Below are 18,503 nucleotides of genomic sequence, written 5' to 3' on the forward strand. Positions count from 1 at the left end.
ACCAGGTTTGAAGAGAGCTCCAAGCTCATCCAGTCCAACCTAGCACCCAGCCCTAGCCAATCAACCAGACCATGGCACTAAGTGCCTTATCCACTCTTTTCTTGATCACCTCCAGTGACATCCAGTCCAACCTGTCCAACCTATCCAACCAAGATCATCCAATCTAGCCCTATTCAATCAACTAGACCATGGCACTAAGTGCCTCATCCAGTCTTTTCTTTGTTGTGTTCAGGGACATCCAGTCCAACCTATCCAACCTATCCATCCAGTCCAACCTATCCAACCAAGATCATTCAGTCCAACCTATCCATCCAGTCCAACCTATCCAACCTATTCATCCAGTCCATCCTATCCAACCAAGATCATCCAGTCCAACCTATCCAACCTCTACATCCAGTCCAACCTATCCAATCAAGATCATCCAATCTAGCCCTATCCAGTCAACTAGACCATGGCACTAAGTGCCTCATCCACTCTTTTCTTGATCACCTCTAGTGACATCCAGTCCAACCTGTCCAACCTATCCAACCAAGATCATCCAATCTAGCCCTATTCAATCAACTAGACCATGGCACTAAGTGCCTCATCCAGACTTTTCTTTGGTGTGTTCTGTTGACCTGTGCTGTGCACTGAGCTGCTTCTTTTCTTCAAGCTGTCCAGACTGCCTCCACAATTCATTGCTGAGCAGCAATTGTCAGCTCAGAGTCTATCATTTCTATGGAAAATTGACACCCTTCTCCTCATGCATTTATCTGCATTGACTTCCATTTACTGTACCCTTGCCCAGCATTCAGTCTCTTCTGGGCCCTCTCCAGTTCTTTCCTGGAAACCCCTCTAACACCTTAAATAATTTAGTAGCATTTCCAAACATTGTCACCTCACAATTCACCTTCTTTTCCAAGCCATTTAAGAGCAGACCAAGCAGCACAACCTCAGCTGGTGGAACCTCTTCTCGAAACGAATGGTTTCCTCATGTCCTCTCTGATAGTGGTAGAGATGTAAACTGCACTAAATCCAGATTACACAGCTTTGAGTAGACCCAGACAACAGAAAGGACAAAGTCATTTCTGGTAAGGTAAGACATGAAGCTCAGGCTTCTTCAAGAGATGAAGCACAAGCCAAACTCATGAGGTTCAACGAGACCAAGTGCAAGGTCTTGCAACTGGGTTGAGGCAACACCAACACAAATTGAGGCTGGGCAGTGAGTGGCTGCAGAGCAGCCCTGAGGAGAGGGACTTGGAGGTACTGCTGGAGGAGAAGCTCACCAGGAGCCAGCAGTGTGCACTTGCAGCCCAGAAAGCCAAGCAGAGCCTGGGCTGCAGCAGAAGAAGTGTGGCCAGCAGGGCCAGGGAGGTGATTCTCCTCCTCTGCTCTGCTCTGCTGAGACCCCACCTGGAGTCCTGCATCCAGTTCTGGAGCCACTATTTACAAGAGGGCTGTGGAGTTGCTGGAGTGTGTCCAGAGCAGGGCCAGGAGGATGCTCAGAGGCTGCAGCAGCTCTGCTGTGAGCACAGACTGAAAGAGTTGGGGCTGTGCAGGCTGGAGAAGAGGAGGCTCCCAGGTGACCTTCTTGTGGCCTTCCAGGACCTGAAGTGGGCTACAAAAAAGCTGGGGAGGGACTTTTTAGGCTGTCAGGGAGTGCCAGGACTGGGGGGAATGGAGCAAAGCTGGAGGTGGGGAGAGTCAGGCTGGAGGTGAGGAGGAAGTACTGTCCTTAGATCCAGACTCCTCAGTTCAAGAGAGACAAGGACCTACTGAAGAGGTCCCAGAAGGTGAAAATGCTGAAGGGAATGGAGCATCTCTGTGAGGAGGCTGTTTAGCCTGGAGAAGATCAGCCCAAGAGGAGATCTGATCAATGCTCAGCAAGAGCTAAAGGGTAGGGAGCAAGAGGATGTGGCCAGACCCTTTTCAGTGTTGCCCAGTGACAGCCGAAGGGGCAATGGGCACAAAGTTGAACTCAGGAGTTTCCATCTGAACAGGAAAGAAAAGTTCTTTGCTGTGAGGATGCTGGAGCCCTGGAGCAGGCTGCCCAGAGAGGCTGTGGAGTCTCCTCTGGAGATTCCAGACCCACCTGGATGTTGTGATTGTGGGTGGGATATAGGCTGGATGTTAGAAGGAAGCTTTTGACAGAGTGATTGGCATTGGAATGGGCTGCCCAGGGAGGTGGTGGAATTGCTGTCCTTAGGGGTGTTGAAGCAAAGCCTGGCTGAGGCACTTAGTGCCATGGTCTGGTTGCTTGGCCAGGGCTGGGTGCTAGGTTGGCCTGGCTGAGCTTGGAGCTCTCTTCCAACCTGCTTGATTCTATGATCCTGTGATTTCTAGAGCACCACACTTAGCAGTGTCTGTTTAAATTAATGGAACATTTCAGGAATAAAAACCCAAATAACCAAACCACTTGAAAAGAACAGAAAAAAAATCCTTTCCTTTAAACTCACCCTCCAAACACACAGCTGGAGAGGTGCTCATTTAACCTGTGACAACTGATCAGCTTTGTGGTGTTCCCCTAAATGCATGAGAACAGTCTAGGGAATAAAGCAGAATCTCTGGAGCTGCAGCCTCAGCATGTTTGCAGATGACACTGAATTGGGTGGGAGTTTTGATCCACTGGAGGGTAGGAAGGCTCTGTGGAGGGGTCTGGACAAGCTGGATCAGTGGGCCAAGGTCAGTGGTATGAGTTCAACGAGGCCAAGTGCCAGGTGCTGCACTTAGGCCACAGCAATTCCATGCAGTATTCCAGGCTTGGGGCAGAGTTGTTGGAGAATTGCCCAGTAGAAAAGGCTCTGTGGGTGCTGGCTGACAGCTGGCTGAAGATGAGCCAGCAGTGTGCTCAGGTGGCCAAGAAGGCCAACAATATCCTGGTCTGCATGAGCAATGGTGTGGCCAGATGGAGTAGGGATGTGATTGTACCCCTGTGCTTGGCACAGATGAGGCCACAACTGGACTACTGGGTTTAAATTTGGGCCCCTCATTGAAAGAAGGACATTGAGGTGCTGGAGTGTGTTCAGTGAAGGGCAACAAAGCTGGAAAAGGGTCTTAATAATATGTCTGGTGAGGAATTGTATGAGGTAATGCAGCCTAAGAAACTCCCTTTGCTTTTGATACAGGCTTATTACATCCTTGCATGCAAAATGTAGAATCATGGAGTCACAGAATCAGTCAGGGTTGGAAGGCACCAAAAGGAGCAGCCAGTTCCAACCCCCCTGCCATGGGCAGGGACACCCTACCCTAGAGCAGGCTGCACACAGCCTCAGCCAGCCTGGCCTTAAACACCTCCAGCCATGGGGCCTCAACCACCTCCCTGGGCAACCCATTCCAGCCTCTCACCACTCTCATGCTCAACGACTTCCTCCTCACCTCCACTCTGACTCTCCCCACCTCCAGCTTTGCTCCATTCCCCCCACTCCTGGCACTCCCTGAGAGCCTCAGAAGTCCCTCCCCAGCTTTTTTGTAGCCCCCTTCAGATCCTGGAAGGCCACAAGAAGGTCACCTGGGAGCCTCCTCTGCTCCAGCCTGCACAGCCCCAACTCTTTCAGTCTGTGCTCACAGCAGAGCTGCTGCAGCCTCTGAGCATCCTCCTGGCCTTTCTCTGGACACACTCCAGCATCTCCACAGCCCTCTTGTCCCAGGGGCTCCAGAACTGGATGCAGGACTCCAGGTGGGGTCTCAGCAGAGCAGAGCAGAGGGGGAGAATCACCTCCCTGGCCCTGCTGGCCACACTTCTCCTGATGGAGCCCAGGCTCTGGATGGCTTTTTGGGCTGCAAGTGAACACTGGTTTAGGTTGGATATTGGAAGAAACCTACTGACCAAAAGGTGATTCCAGTCAACCACTGGAACAGGTTGCCCAGGGAGATGGTTGAATCCCTGTCGCTGGAGGTGTTTGAAACACAAACTGGGATGTGGTTTAGCACCAGCCTTGGCAGAGTTAGGGAATGGTTGGACTCAATGATGTTAAAGGTCTGTTTTAGCCAAAACTATTCTCTGTTTTCTTCTTGACCTGCTAGACAGATGATGTTTAGGGCTTAAACTGCTTGCAGTTAATGTGATTTAGAGCCATGGAGCTCTTTCCAACACTCAAATTGCCACCTTTCTGTATGTGAGGTGTGTATGGACTCGTGCTGCCTGCTCCCCTTGGAAGTGTGCAGTGTTCTGTTGCCTGTCCTGTTTTGTAATTCTTAGAATCAGAGAATCACAGAATCAGCCAGTTTGGAAGAGACCTCCAAGATCATGCAGGCCAACCTAGCACCCAGCCCTGGCCAGTCAACCAGACCATGGCACTAAGTGCCCCAGCCAGGCTTGGCTTCAACACCTCCAGGGATGGTGACTCCATCACCTCCCTGGGCAGCCCATTCCAATGCCAATCACTCTCTCTGCCAACAACTTCCTCCTCACATCCAGCCTAGACCTCCCCTGCCACAACTCCAGACTCTGTCCCCTTCTTCTGTTGCTGCTTGCCTGGCAGCAGAGCCCAACCCCACCTGGCTACAGCCTCCCTTCAGGTAGTTGCAGACAGCAATGAGCTCTGCCCTGAGCCTCCTCTTCTGCAGGCTGCACACCCCCAGCTCCCTCAGCCTCTCCTCACAGGGCTCTGCTCCAGGCCCCTCCCCAGCTTTGCTGCCCTTCTCTGGACACCTTCCAGCACCTCAACATCTCTCTTGAATTGAGGAGTCCAGAACTGGACACAGCACTCAAGGTGTGGCCTGAGCAGTGCTGAGCACAGGGGAAGAGTAACCCTGTACTCGGCTGCCAGCTAGGCAGTTCCAAAAGCAAGCAGCATGCCAACATGCTTCCCAAAGCAGAGGGCTAGGAAATGAAGTAATACCTGCTAGGCTGTCTTCACTCAGATGGCAGATGCACCTGGCCTGCTGCCTGCACAGACAGTTTTAAGGTGGGACATGACAGCATTTTCCTTACCAATGTGCAGTTGATTTCTAGAAGCAATTAAAATGCCTGTTTCTGACGTCATCCCCTCCCTGCCCATCCTTTCCAGATTTAGAAACGCTTGCTGAGAGCACAGTGCTGGAAATTATCAGTATTGAAATGGTTTCATTCAGCCCTGCATGAACTGAGCAAAGCTGGGCTGTGGCTTCTCGGCATCTCAGAAGCTGCCTGCTGCTCTCTCCGCGCCAGCAGCCCATCCCCAAGTCCTTGTGCCTCTCCCATCCATCACCTGGGAGGCTCGGGGCTGTCCTGCCCTACCTGCCCATCTCGTGGTTGCTCTCTATTTGCGTTATTCAGAAGTGGATTGAATCCAAGTCGTTCTATGTGCTTGCAAGCCAGGGTCTTCCTAACCAGCAAATGTTGGAGGCTGCAGTTCGTATGCCGTAAGCCTGGGATTCAACAGCCAAAGCCCTCAGCCCTGAATTGATTTGAGGGAGCTGTGGAGGGGGAGCTCAGCTGTCCAGCCGCTCACTATTGGCTTCTTATTACGGCATTCTCCCCCGAGAGGCTCTCTGCATGTTCATTCACCCCCTCCTCCTCCTCCTCCTCCCAGCCCCCTCCTTGCCTACCCCTTCATTACTGATTCACAGCGAGCGGCAGCAGCGGCAGCCGCCACGCTCGTCACGAATCAGAGGTTGCAATGAGCTCATCCTTTTCTCTTTGCAGCTTTGGAACTGCCCTGGCTTTATTGCTCTTCTTGCTGCTGCTGGCTCCTCACACACCCAGCCCCAGCCCCTGAGCCCTGCAAGCTCTCCATCGCCTTCCTCCCATCCCAGCTTGCCCGCGCTCGGTTTCTGCCATCTTCCTGCTTTTTTTTTCTTTAAGGGACATTTTTAGATCCATGTTTTCTCTGGTTTGCTTTTCAAACCTGCTCTGGACTCTGGCCGAGCCAGCAGGGTGGATCATATTTTACCTCGATTCTTAGCAAAGATGCTTTCCCCTTTCTGAGCGAGCGAACGGGCGTTGCTGCAGGCAGCCAGCCCAGCCCATTTCAGAGAGCCGAGCCTGGCTCTCCTCCTCCTGCACCTCTTGCAATTGCCGTTCAAAGCTTCTTCTTCTCCTCACTCTGGATACTTACTATTTGCTGCTGATGGAAGAAGGGGTGCCTTGCAAAACCCCAGCTGCCAAGCTCACCCCACCTGTCAAAAAGTCCCAGGACATGCATGATGAGAGGAGCAAGCTGGTGAATGAGTATGCATGTCGGGTGCTGGAACTTCTGGGGATGGGGCATCGCCTGTTTGTGCCTCGACTGCTTGCGGTGAGATCATCTTTTCTTGCAATTCATCCCTTGTGAATTTGTCACCTTCCCTCCTCGATCTGCTTCCCCCTCTCCCTTCCCCCCCCCAAGACACTGCGTGGAGGTGTGAGAGATAGATCACTTTTGGCTTTGAGCTTCTCAAAATCCGTCCCCAAAAACCTTCCATCTTCTCAAAATGATCTGGCTGAGTCTCTCTCTCTGCTGTTAGCTCGGGAGGATCGCACACTGGTCCCGCTGATGGGAATCGGTGCCACTCCTTAACTAGCTTGGAAGGGTTCACAACCAGGCTGCATTGTAAACCAAATCTTTCCTAAAGCCAGGAATGCTTTTGTTCTCAGTCCTCTAATGATTCCAAACAAGCAGCATGCCTTGTCTACTCCTAGATACCGCTGGCAGGTGTCTGGGATGCTCAGCATTGATGATGTTGTACTTGTGACATCAAAGGTTCGTTTTGAACATCCCTTAAAAATAACCCTCAAACCCTGCTGGCGTATTTTGGTTTTCTGCTCTTCCTGGAAAAAGCAGTTGAGATGATGGAATAAAGTTTCAAATGTGTGTGTAGGATTATCTGGGAAACAAATTGCTCAAGGTAGGTTGTTGGGGTTTTTTTTTCATGTCATGGCAAATGCTGTTTGTCTGTGAAATGGCCTGAAATCTGTGTGGCATGCTAGGGTAGAGACCAGCATGTTTGTATCCTTCCTGCTGCTCTCCAAAGCTGACTCTAATCCAGAAGTCAGTGATTAGTCCTAGCTGAGGCTGCTGTGGGCTGTTGTAACTCTGCCTACCTGCAGCTCAGAGGGACATTTGGGTTTTAGCCCTGTGCACCAGCGTGTCGTTTTTACATGATGGCCATGAAGAGTTCTTTGCTGATCCCAGCCCGTTTCCTGGTGCCCTGTCTTTATTTCTGTGCCCTGCATCCTGCTGTCAGACACGGTGACCTCTGGCACTTGTGTTGTGCTGCTGGATGCTGTCTCTGTGCCCTGCAGTACTCACACACATACATGTGCTCTGCCTATTTTAAGATGTTCAGAGTAAAAAGAAGGTGGGTGGCTGAACCAGGGTGTCCCCACACTGTCAAGTGTTAGATAAAAACAAGAGGATTCACAAACTCTCTGGCTGCTAGGAATGAATTTGGGGATCCACAGTCACTTGTAGAATGGAGTCGAGTGGCTAATGATGCCTGGTTGGACCTTTCCTGTGTGTCAGCATTGGTCCAGTTTCCCTCCAGGTGTACCTAAACGCTCCTGCATCCCATCCTGCTGCTGCTGGTCTCCAGGGCAAGGACTGCCAAATCATTCTGGATTGTTTGATGATGAGCTAGCTCTAAGGAAAAGCAGAGGCAAACCCACTGAGCTCTTCTTCACTTGACTGAATCAGGCTTTGTATCTGGCCCTCCAGATGGGAGAGTACCAGGAAATTTAGCATCCTTCATCACCCAGGCAGCTTAGCTTTACTGAGTGACATAATATCCTTTATTAGAGAAGGAAAAAAAATTGGGAGGAGGGGGAAAGGCAAAGCAAACAAATAATGCCTGTGTTATTAGAGAGCCTTGACTTGTGGAGCAAATGTGATTTGCTGTCACGTTTTATTAGCTAAATAGACCTCTTCTGACATCTATGCCTTTTGACATGCACCCCTTGCATAAAAGGCAGAGTGTTTTGCTGATGGTTGGGTTTTCTTTGTTGTTGTCATCTATTTTTTTTTCCTTCAAATGAGAAATGTCTGAGACCCAAGAATTTGTACTTGCATCAGAGCTGAAGCTACTCCAGAATCTCAGTGTTTCACAAAATTCCATCTGGGTTATTCTTTTTACATGCATAAGCTTCTCCCTCTGCTGTGGTTTGAGAAAGAAATGCCTAGGAGGGGCAGAATCTGCAGGATATGTGCCATTTTAGTGTCTTCTGAGAAACACAGAGGTGTAACCCAGAATGTTTGTGCCAGCCTTAGGAAAATTCAGAGCACCTCCTCACTGCATCAAGGGAGATGCCATGGTGGGCGAGTGAAACAACACGAATTGGGACTGGGTTTCTTCCCTTGGGGCTGGCCAGGGCTGGATGAACCTAGCAGATTTTGGGTTTGCTCTTAGCCACCTTGATCAGTGTTTTCTCTGGCAGAAGGAGCACCACCTTTAAGTCTGGAGCTGCATCTAAAGACAGTGGTGACATTTTGAGCAGGGATACTGCTGGAACACAAGCCCTGAGAGGAGAGGCTGAGGGAGCTGGGGGTGTGCAGCCTGGAGAAGGTATATGTGTGTGTGTGTTTGTATATCTATATATGCATATACACAGATACTGGAAGGTGCCCAGAGAAGGGCAACAGACCTAATGAGAGGTCTGGAGCACAGCCCTGTGAGGAGAAGCTGAGGGAGCTGGGGGTGTGCAGCCTGCAGAAGAGGAGGCTCAAGGGTGATCACATTGCTGTCTACAAGTACCTGCAGGGAGGCTGTAGCTAGGTGGGGTTGGGCAGCAACAGAAGAAGGGGACAGAGTCTCAAGTTGTGCTGGGGGAGGTCTAGGCTGGCTGTTAGGAGGAAGTTGTTGTCAGAGAGAGTGATTGGCATTGGAATGGGCTGCCCAGGGAGGTGGTGGAGTGGCTGTGCCTGGAGGTGTTGAAGCCAAGCCTGGCTGAGGCACTTAGTGCCATGGTCTGGTTGCTTGGCCAGGGCTGGGTGCTAGGTTGGCCTGGATGATTTTGGAGGTCTCTTCCAACCTGGTTGATTCTGCAGTACTGGGTGCACACAGGATTATTGCCATGTTTAAGGATGCCAACTCATTGTGCACAAACCCAAGACGATTCTTTTACTGTAGCACTTTGTAGCAGCATTTTACAGAGGGCATAGATGTTGTATAGGGAGAGATGTGTTTGCCAGTGTGGCTTTCCCAGAAATGAAATGGCCATGAGCAGTGCCACTGAAAGGAGTCTTCTGTCTGTTGTGTTAGAATTGGGTGCTGAGGAGACTGGAACATGTCTCCTACAAGAGACTGAGAGACTCATGGCTGTTTATCCTGGAGGAAGGTCAACCTGAGAGGGGATTTGATCAGTGCTGATCAATAGCTAAAGGATGGAGGCCATGAGGATAGGGTTGGGCTCTTCTCAGTGATGGCCAAGGACAGGACAAGGGCCAAGAAGTGCAAACTGGAACTCAGGAGGTTTCACTTAACTTTAAGGAGTATCTCTTAACTTTGAGGATGCTGGAGCCCTGGAGCAGGCTGCCCAGAGAGGTTGTTGAGTCTCCTTCTCTGAAGAGATTCCAAACCCACCTGGACATTGTGATCCTGAGCAACCTGCCCTGGCAATGTATTTTAGCAGGGGGATTGGACTAGGTGATCCCCAGAGGTCCCTTCCAACTGCTACCATGCTGTGATTCTTTGATTCTAGAAGTGCATGACAGCATAACTGCAGCTTTACCCACTGAACTTTCCCAGGCCTGAACCCCAAGTTTGTCCACATCATCCTCCTGGAGCCACCAAACCAGTATCAGGGCTGTGGCTCATGTTGAAGGGCAGGAGTCATGCAGCTCACAGGCTCACAGGATGTTAGGGGTTGGAAGGGATCCAAGGAGGTCATCGAGTCAAATCCCTCTGCCAGAGCAGGACCACACAATCTGGCACAGATCACAGAGGAACATATCCAGACAGGCCTTGGAAGTCTCCAGAGAAGGAGACTCCACAACCTCTCTGGGCAGCCTGTTCCAGTGCTCTGGGACCCTTACAGTGAAGAAGTTCCCCCTTGTGTTGAGGTGGAACCTCCTGTGCTGCAGCTTACACCCATTGCTCCTTGTCCTACCCCAGGGAGCAGTGAGCAGAGCCTGTCCCTCCCTTCCTGGCCAGTCCTCAGATACTAATAAACATTGATTAAATCCCCTCTCAGTCTTCTCTTCTCCAGACTAAACAGCCCCAGGGCCATCAGCCTCTCCCCATAAGGCAGTGCCCTTCAGCCCCCTCATCATCCTCGTACTTCAGGTAGGAAGAATGGCTTGATTTTGCACTACACATGTCCTTAAGAGATCTTCAACCCATATCTCTGTGTGTTATAGATTAAATATTCTGACAAATCAGCTTGAGGATACTTAGAAGCATTTTTAATTAACCAGGAGCAAATTAAGCAGCAGAGTAGAGCATGGCCACGTTTTGCTCTGCCTTTTACTTGATCCTCTCCCTGATGGGTTGGTTAAAGTGTAAGAAGGGCAGTCTGCATTCACAGACATTTTATAGACATCCTAAATTTCTGTGTACATAGAATTCTGTAGAAAATTGTCATTTTTATCTGTTTGGGTGAAAGAAGGAGGATTAAATTAAGGCAGCGTAGTGTGGCTGATCCAGATTTCCTTCTGCCGTGTTAGTTCCCAGGTGGGAATAGGAGGTGTGGAGGATGTAGTCAGTAGTAAATGAGACTGCAGAATTCATAATTGAAGAGAAATTAAATTAAAGAAAAAAGCCAAGGCTTTGTCCTTTGCCTTAATCACTTTTCCCTACGTGTTTTAGGTAAAGGAGGAGTAACATTATTTACTTTAAAGAGAAAAAAAGAAAGGCATCACAAACCCTGTGAGGAGAGGCTGAGGGAGCTGGGGGTGTGCAGCCTGCAGAAGAGGAGGCTCAGGGCAGAGCTCATTGCTGGCTACAGCTACCTGAAGGGAGGCTGTAGCCAGGTGGGGTTGGGCTCTTCTGCCAGGCAAGCAACAAGAGAAGAAGGGGACAGAGTCTCAAGTTGTGCCAGGGGAGGTCTAGGCTGGATGTTGTTAGGAAGTTGTTGGCAGAGAGAGTGATTGGCATTGGAATGGGCTGCCCAGGGAGGTGGTGGAGTGGCTGTGCCTGGAGGTGTTGAAGCCAAGCCTGGCTGAGGCACTTAGTGCCATGGTCTGGTTGCTTGGCCAGGGCTGGGTGCTAGGTTGGACTGGATGATCTTGGAGGTCTCTTCCAACCTGGCTGATTTTATGATTCTATGATTATTGGTCCTGCCTGACTGCACCCACACTTGTGGCTTGCACCAGGGCTCTTGCATGGCTCATGGAGAAGAGCAACATTAGCAGAGCCAGAAAACAAAAAGGCCAAGGTAGCAGGAGCTGTGCTGAGCTTCTTTTCTCATTTCAGAATTGCTCTTCATGTAGTTTTAATCCAGACTTACTTTCAGAATGCTACAGTTTAAATGTTTTGTTCTACTCGCTGATGCTCTCCCAAAGGAAGTCTCTTCTGCCCCTGTGCTCAGCACTGCTCAGGCCACACCTCGAGTGCTGTGTCCAATTCTGAGCTCCTCCATTCAAGAGAGATGTTGAGGTGCTGGAAAGTGTCTAGGGAAGGGCAGCAAGGCTGGTGAGGAGCCTGGAGCACAGCCCTGTGAGGAGAGTGCCATGGTCTGGTTGCTTGGCCAGGGCTGGGTGCTAGGTTGGCCTGGCTGAGCTTGGAGGTCTCTTCCAACCTCATTGATTCTATGATTCTGTGGTAACCTGAAGAAATTAAATTGCAGAAAACATTCAAAGTACACAACCCAGTTAACATTGATCTCAAAATGTCACTTTGGTTGCTTGTTATTTTCATAGTGGATCTAACTTTTTGATCAACAGATGAATGAAATGACAATATTCAGTAAACAGAAAGCTGAGCACAAGAGGCTCTGCCACTCCTTTTATCAAATGATGCAACATGAAAGTTTGTAGTCTTTCAGAACTGTCATCAGAGGTTGGCAAACTCTATCCCAGAAATCCTTGTTTCCATCATCCACCATTATTTTTCTGGTGTTTCCATAGACTAAAGATTTTCCTGGGTTGAGAACTTAAAATAGTTAGGATTTAATAAAAGCAATTTGTATTTGGACTATTCAGATGCTATCAGAAGAGTGATTCAGGCAGAAGCCTCGAGGAGTTAAATCTCAACAGGTGTTTTATGTGTGATTGCTGTTTTTTCTGACCTCTTTGCCTCTTTTTTTTTTGGTATTTAATTTTAAATGAAGTGCAGCAGATCAAGGGAGGCTCTCCTTCCACTCTGCTCTGCCCTCCTGAGACCTCACCTTGAATACTGCCTTCAGTTCTGGGCTTCCCAGTTGAAGAGGGACAGGGATCCACAGAAAAAGCAATGCTGACACTTCTAAGTGTAGAAGTTGCATTTATCCACAGTGAAGCATGATGAATCAGCAGTGCTGCATCCTGTGCACACTGGGAGGGCTGGTGGCTAACAAGTTAACCATGGCACAGCAATGTGCCCTTGTGGCCAAGAAGGCCAATGGGATCTTGGAGTGTATTAGGAAGAGTGTGCCCAGCAGATCAAGGGAGGTTTCCTTCCCCTGTACTCTGCCCTGATCAGACCTCATCTTGAATACTGCCTTCGGTTTTGGGCTCCCCAGTTGAAGAGGGACAGGGATCTGCTGGAGAGGGTCCAACAGAGGGCTACAAGGATGATGAGGGGACTGGAGGGCACTGCCTGATGAGGAGAGGCTGAGGGACAGTCACTTCATGGGTTAATTACTTATTAATGATCTTAAATAGCTCACACCAGATCATATTAGTGCCATGGTCTAGTTGATTGGACAAGGCTGGGAGCTAGGCTTGGACTGGATGATCTTGGAGGTCTCTTCCAAACTGGATGATTCCATGATTCTGTGATATCAGGGCTATGAGGATGATGAGGGGACTGGAGGGCATGACTTATGAGGAGAGGCTGAGGGACCTGAGGCTGCTTAGTCTGGAGAAGAGAAGACTGAGAGGGGATTTGATAAATGTTTATAAGCATCTGAGGGCTGCTCAGGAGGGGGGGGACAGGCTCTGCTCACTGCTGCTTGGGATAGGACAAGGAGCAATGGGTGTCAATTGCAGCACAGGAGGTTCCAGCTCAACACAAGGGGGAACTTCTTCACTGTAAGGGTCCCAGAGCACTGGCACAGGCTCCCCAGAGAGGCTGTGGAGTCTCCTTCTCTGGAGCCTTCCAAGGCCTGTCTGGATGTGTTCCTCTGTCATCTGTGCTACATTGTGTGGTCCTGCTGTGGCAGGGGGGTTGGACTCGATGATCTCCTTGGGTCTCTTCCAACCCCTAACATCCTGTGATGCTGTGGTGCTGTGAAGTGCTATGTGCACTTGCTTTCCTAAAGTTAAGCAGGGTAACTGAATTGTTGATCATTAACTTTGTAAAGTCTTTTTGCCTCCTCAGATTTCTAAACCCAGAGAGCAAAGGATTCCAAACTCTCAGGGCATTAAGAAAAGTAAATCAAATCCAAAATGAAAACAAAAATGTCTATTCAGAACCTCTAGGGAAAATATTTGCTCACATTTAGGATAGTTTATCTCCTTATAAACTGTTGAAACTTTGGCCAAAAAAAAAGTGTGTTTGGTGTTTATTTTGTGCTGGCAGCAACTGTCCAGAAGTCTTAATTGCAAACACCCTCCCACTCTGTTGGATGCATCTACCAGCCAGCTTGTCTTGGAGATTTACCATTGCAGTGGCTGAGCACTTTCTGTGTAGAACCACCAAACAAGAGCAGAGTGGCTTCTGCTGGCTGGCTGGTGTCCTCTTCCAGCTGGGATCAGGTTGTGTCCATGGCTGGATTTTGGAGGAGAATGGGAGTGGCTGCCAAAGAATGAGGAAGAGGAAGGATGAGTGCTGGGCTGTTCTGTATCATTAGTGATGATCTGGAGCAGGGGATTGAGTCCAGCGTCACTCAGTTTGCAGATGACACCAAGCTAGGAGCAGCTGTGGAGCTGTTGGAGGGTAGGAGAGCCCTGCAGAGGGACCTGGACAGGCTGGATGGGTGGGCAGAGGCCAATGAGATGAGATTATGAATTCTGCAGGGTTCTGCACTTTGGCCACAACACACTCAAGCAGCACTACAGGCTGGGGCCAGAGTGGCTGAGAGCAGCCAGGCAGAGAGGGAGCTGGGGGTGCTGGGAGAGAGGAGCTGAAGATGAGCCAGCAGTGCCCAGGTGGGCAGCAGAGCCAATGGCATCCTGGGCTGGCTCAGGAGCAGTGTGGGCAGCAGGACAAGGGAGGTTCTTCTGCCCCTGTGCTCAGCACTGCTCAGGCCACCCCTTGAGTGCTGTGTCCAGTTCTGAGCTCCTCAATTCAAGGGAGATGTTGAGGTGCTGGAAGGTGTCCAGAGAAGGGCAACAAAGCTGGTGAGGGTCCTGGAGCACAGCCCTGTGAGGAGAGGCTGAGGGAGCTGGGGGTGTGCAGCCTGCAGAAGAGGAGGCTCAGGGCAGAGCTCATTGCTGTCTACAACTACCTGAAGGGAGGCTGTAGCCAGGTGGGGTTGGGCTCTGCTGCCAGGCAAGGAGCAACAGAAGAAGGGGACAGAGTCTGAAGTTGTGGCAGGGCAGGTCTAGGCTGGATGTGAGGAGGAAGTTGTTGTCAGAGAGAGTGATTGGCATTGGAATGGGCTGCCCAGGGAGGTGGTGGAGTCTCTGTGCCTGGAGGTGTTGAAGCCAAGCCTGTCTGGGGCACTTAGTGCCATGGTCTGGTTGATTGGATAGGGCTGGGTGCTAGGTTGGCCTGGCTGAGCTTGGAGGTCTCTTCCAGCCTGGTTGATTCTATGATTCTATGATCTTGAAAGGCCACAAAAACATCTTCCTGGAGCCTTTTCTTCTCCAGGCTGAATAACCTCAAACTCTCTCCTAGAAATCATTTTCATGCAGATTAATTCTCTGTAGAACATATTACTTGTAGAGTTGTTTTAATGTAAAAGAACTGGAAATGCAAGTTTGTAGGGTGCATGGGAAAGGTTTGTACACAACAGTAACGTTTTCTCTGCATCATAATGACAGTGATATTTATTTTGATGTAGTTAAATGTAACCCCCATGAGAAACAACAGCATCATTTTGCCTCACCTCTTGCACCCAAAAGTCTGCACAGTTCCTCCCAGTTGTCTCTGTGTAGAGCCACATCTCTTGTGTTTGGCTGAAGTGTGTTTCCTGGAAAGATGCTAGGGCTTGGAAGGGACCCAAGGAGATCATTGTGTCCGACCCTCCTGCCAGAGAGGGAGCACACAGACTAGCACAGATCACAGAGGAACACATCCAGACAGGCCTTGGAAGGCTCCAGAGGAGACTCCACAACCTCTCTGGGCAGCCTGTGCCAGTGCTCTGGGACCCTTACAGTGAAGAAGTTCCCCCTTGTGTTGAGCTGGAACCCTCTGTGCTGCAGCTTACACCCATTGCTCCTTGTCCTATCCCAGGGAGCAGTGAGCAGAGCCTGTGCCCCCTCTCCTGGCCAGTCCTCAGATACTTATAAACATTGATTAAATCCCCTCTCAGTCTTCTCTTCTCCAGACTAAGCAGCCCCAGGTCCCTCAGCCTCTCCTCATCAGGCAGTGCCCTTCAGTCCCCTCATCATCCTCGCAGCCCTCTGCTGGACTCTCTCCATCAGATCCCTGTCCCTCTGAACATGGGGAGCCCAAAACTGAAGGCAGTATTCAAGATGAGGTCTCCCCAGGGCAGAGTAGAGGGGAAGGAGAACCTCCCTTGATCTGCTGCACACACTCTTCCTAATCCACCCCAGCATCCCATTGGCCTTCTTGGCCACAAGGGCACATTGCTGTGCCAGGGATGTTCTCCACCAGCACTTCCAGCTCCCTCTCCGCAGGGCTGCTCTCCAGCAGTCACCTCCCAGCCTGTACTGCTGCAGTTTATTACTCCTCCCCAGGTGCAGGACTCTGCACTTGTCCTTGTTGAATCTCATTTGGCTCCTCTGTGCCCAGCTCTCAGTCTGTCCAGGTCTCTCTGGATGGCCACACAGCCTTCACCTGTATCAGCCAAGCCTCCCAGTTTGATGTCAGCAGCAAACTTGCTGAGCAGACACCATGCCCTCACCAATGTCCTTGATGAAGATGTTGGACAGGACTGGCCCCAACACTGATCCACAGGACTCCACTGGTTACAGCTCTCCAGCTGGACCTAGCACCATTGATCACCACTCTTTGAACTCTATCTTGTAACCAGTTCTCAATCCACCTCACCAACAAAGGCTGTTCTCTGCAGCACACACAGAAATGGTGGTGGTGGTACCTGAGCAATTAATTCAGCAGTGAACCTTAGACAAAGGTTTTTGTGCTGCTCTGGAGGTGTTTGTAGTAATGCTACAGTACACAGCACTAGGTGTGGTAGGTGGTACTAGGTCTATACACTGACACATTTTTCTTCACTCTTTCTGGGTTAAAGATCTTGAAATTCCCATTTTTGAGATGATGTCCTAAACATCTTGCCTGGACACAGTTTCCAGTCACCTTTTCTCTGAGCTCTCCCAAGGCTGAGTATTTCCTATCTGCTCAATCTGGTGGTGGAGTTCTGAGTACATCTGCAGATGAATACATTTGTCCCTGTGAATCATATTACTGCATCAGTAGCAGAGCTGGATTAATGTTGAGTGTTTAACATTTCCTGACCTGTTTGGCTTGATAGCACACTGAGAGCTACAGTGGTATGAGAGATGTAGCAATAAGCATGTAAAACATTTTCTGGCACAGTGTTCCCTGAGAAATTGTGTCACAGACCTCTGCACATCCACTTGCTGATGCCTCGTGTGAGTCATATGCATTAATGCTTCTGCTCTTCATGTCTGCAACCAGACATCTATATATATGTTGTCTTTTTAGGGCACCATTAGGGAACCCTATGAGGAGAGGCTGAGGGAGATGGGGGTGTGCAGCCTGGAGGAGAGGAGGCTCAGGGCTGACCTCATTGCTGTCTACAACTGCCTGAAGGGACATTGTAGCCAGGTGGGGTTGGCCTCTTCTGCCAGGCAAGCAGCAACAGAAGAAGGGGACAGAGTCTCAAGTTGTGGCAGGGGAGGTCTAGGCTGGATGTCAGGAGGAAGTTGTTGGCAGAGAGAGTGATTGGCATTGGAATGGGCTGCCCAGGGAGGTGGTGGAGGCACCATCCCTGGAGGTGCTGAAGCCAAGCCTGGCTGAGGCACTTAGTGCCATGGTCTGGTTGCTTGGCCAGGGCTGGGTGCTAGGTTGGACTGGCTGAGCTTGGAGGTCTCTTCCAACCTGGTTGATTCTATGATGATGATGATGATTCTATGACCAGCAATGGTCTAATACACAGAGTCTGTAGAAAATATTCTGAAGTCTGCCAGGTTTTTGTTGTTTGCTTGGGCTTTGTGCTTCTCCTCCTCATTGAGTGACATCTCGACAGGTCGAGCCAGAATCCCTTTCTTACCCTGCAGGTATAGGAGGATTAAATACATGAACGTGTTAGAGGCCTCTGATAGTGCTGCTCTGCCTGGCAGTCCTTGGCTCTGCTATAACCTCCACTTTGTTTTAAGAGAGATGAGTTAGAAAGCTGATTTCAAGGAGGATGCTTTAGAGCTAAAGTGAATATTGGTGGCTTGGAAGACATTCGGTGGGTGGCAAATCCAGTGAAAGAGCATGACTGTATGTTCTCAGCACTTACAGTGCTCCCCTCTCTTTAACTGCAGACCTCCAAAGAGGACCTTCTACAGGCTGATTTTGAAGGGGCTTTAAAATTCTTCAGAGTTCAGTTGCCCAAGAGGTACAGAGCTGAAGAGAACGCCAGGAGACTGATGGAACAAGCTTGCAACATTAAGGTAAGGAGAGACTTCATTTCCTCTCCCTCACTCAGGGTTCTTACTGGAAAAGCAAAGTACAACCATTTGAATGCCAGGAGCATGTGAAAAGGGAAGTGATGAAGAGTTTATTACTCTTTATATATGGTTGTGCATTTATACACACATGGGTTTTGTAGAAAAGGAGGTAAAGCACTTTGCTTTTCCCTCTTTGTCTGCATCACTGCAATTAGAATGGAGAACTAATGCAGGATCACTCACATTGAGTTGTTAGAACTCTCTGATTCCTTAATTGATGTATAAACAATTGCACTGTGCCAATGAATCAAATGGATGATAATCATGCAACCAAAGGTTTCTCTTGACTACAAGATAATTCTTTTCTGTATAATACATTGATGCTGGCTCTGAAACTTTGTATTCCTGGCATATCAAACTTAGCAAGACAGAAGGTCTTTGGATGTTTAACTCAAGTCAAAAGGCTCCTGTGGACATCTGGAGCACAGATATTGATCTTGTAATGGGTTATGGCAAATTAGAGGAACCTGACTGTAAGGTTTTGAGGGTGGATGGAAGCCTGGAGCACAGTCTTGTGAGGAGAGGCTGAGGGAGCTGGGGGTGTGCAGCCTGCAGCAGAGGAGGCTCAGGGCTGGCCTCATTGCTGTCTACAAGTACCTGAAAGGAGGCTGTAGCCAGGTGGGGTTGGGCTCTGCTGCCAGGCAAGCAGCAACAGAAGAAGGGGACACACTCTCAAGTTGTGCTAGGGGAGGTCTAGGCTGGATGTTAGGAGGAAGTTGTTGT

At 49.8% G+C, this 18,503-nt stretch overlaps 1 protein-coding gene across 6 annotated transcripts in view; it reads left to right on the top strand.

Moving 5' to 3' along the window:
* Positions 1–18,503, top strand: part of RABGAP1L (RAB GTPase activating protein 1 like) — a 302,720-nt gene that overhangs the window by 230,482 nt on the left and 53,735 nt on the right. For 5 of the 6 annotated variants that reach the window (XM_064148105.1, XM_064148106.1, XM_064148102.1 and 2 more), the window contains one exon: positions 17,595–17,723. In XM_064148105.1, coding sequence (XP_064004175.1) covers positions 17,595–17,723 — 129 coding nt within the window. Of the gene's footprint in view, positions 1–5,536; positions 6,198–17,594; positions 17,724–18,503 lie in introns of those variants that run through there. The other variant, XM_064148107.1, reaches the window with a different exon arrangement.

Source organism: Pogoniulus pusillus, chromosome 8, assembly GCF_015220805.1.
Source record: "Pogoniulus pusillus isolate bPogPus1 chromosome 8, bPogPus1.pri, whole genome shotgun sequence".
Taxonomy (NCBI): domain Eukaryota; kingdom Metazoa; phylum Chordata; class Aves; order Piciformes; family Lybiidae; genus Pogoniulus; species Pogoniulus pusillus.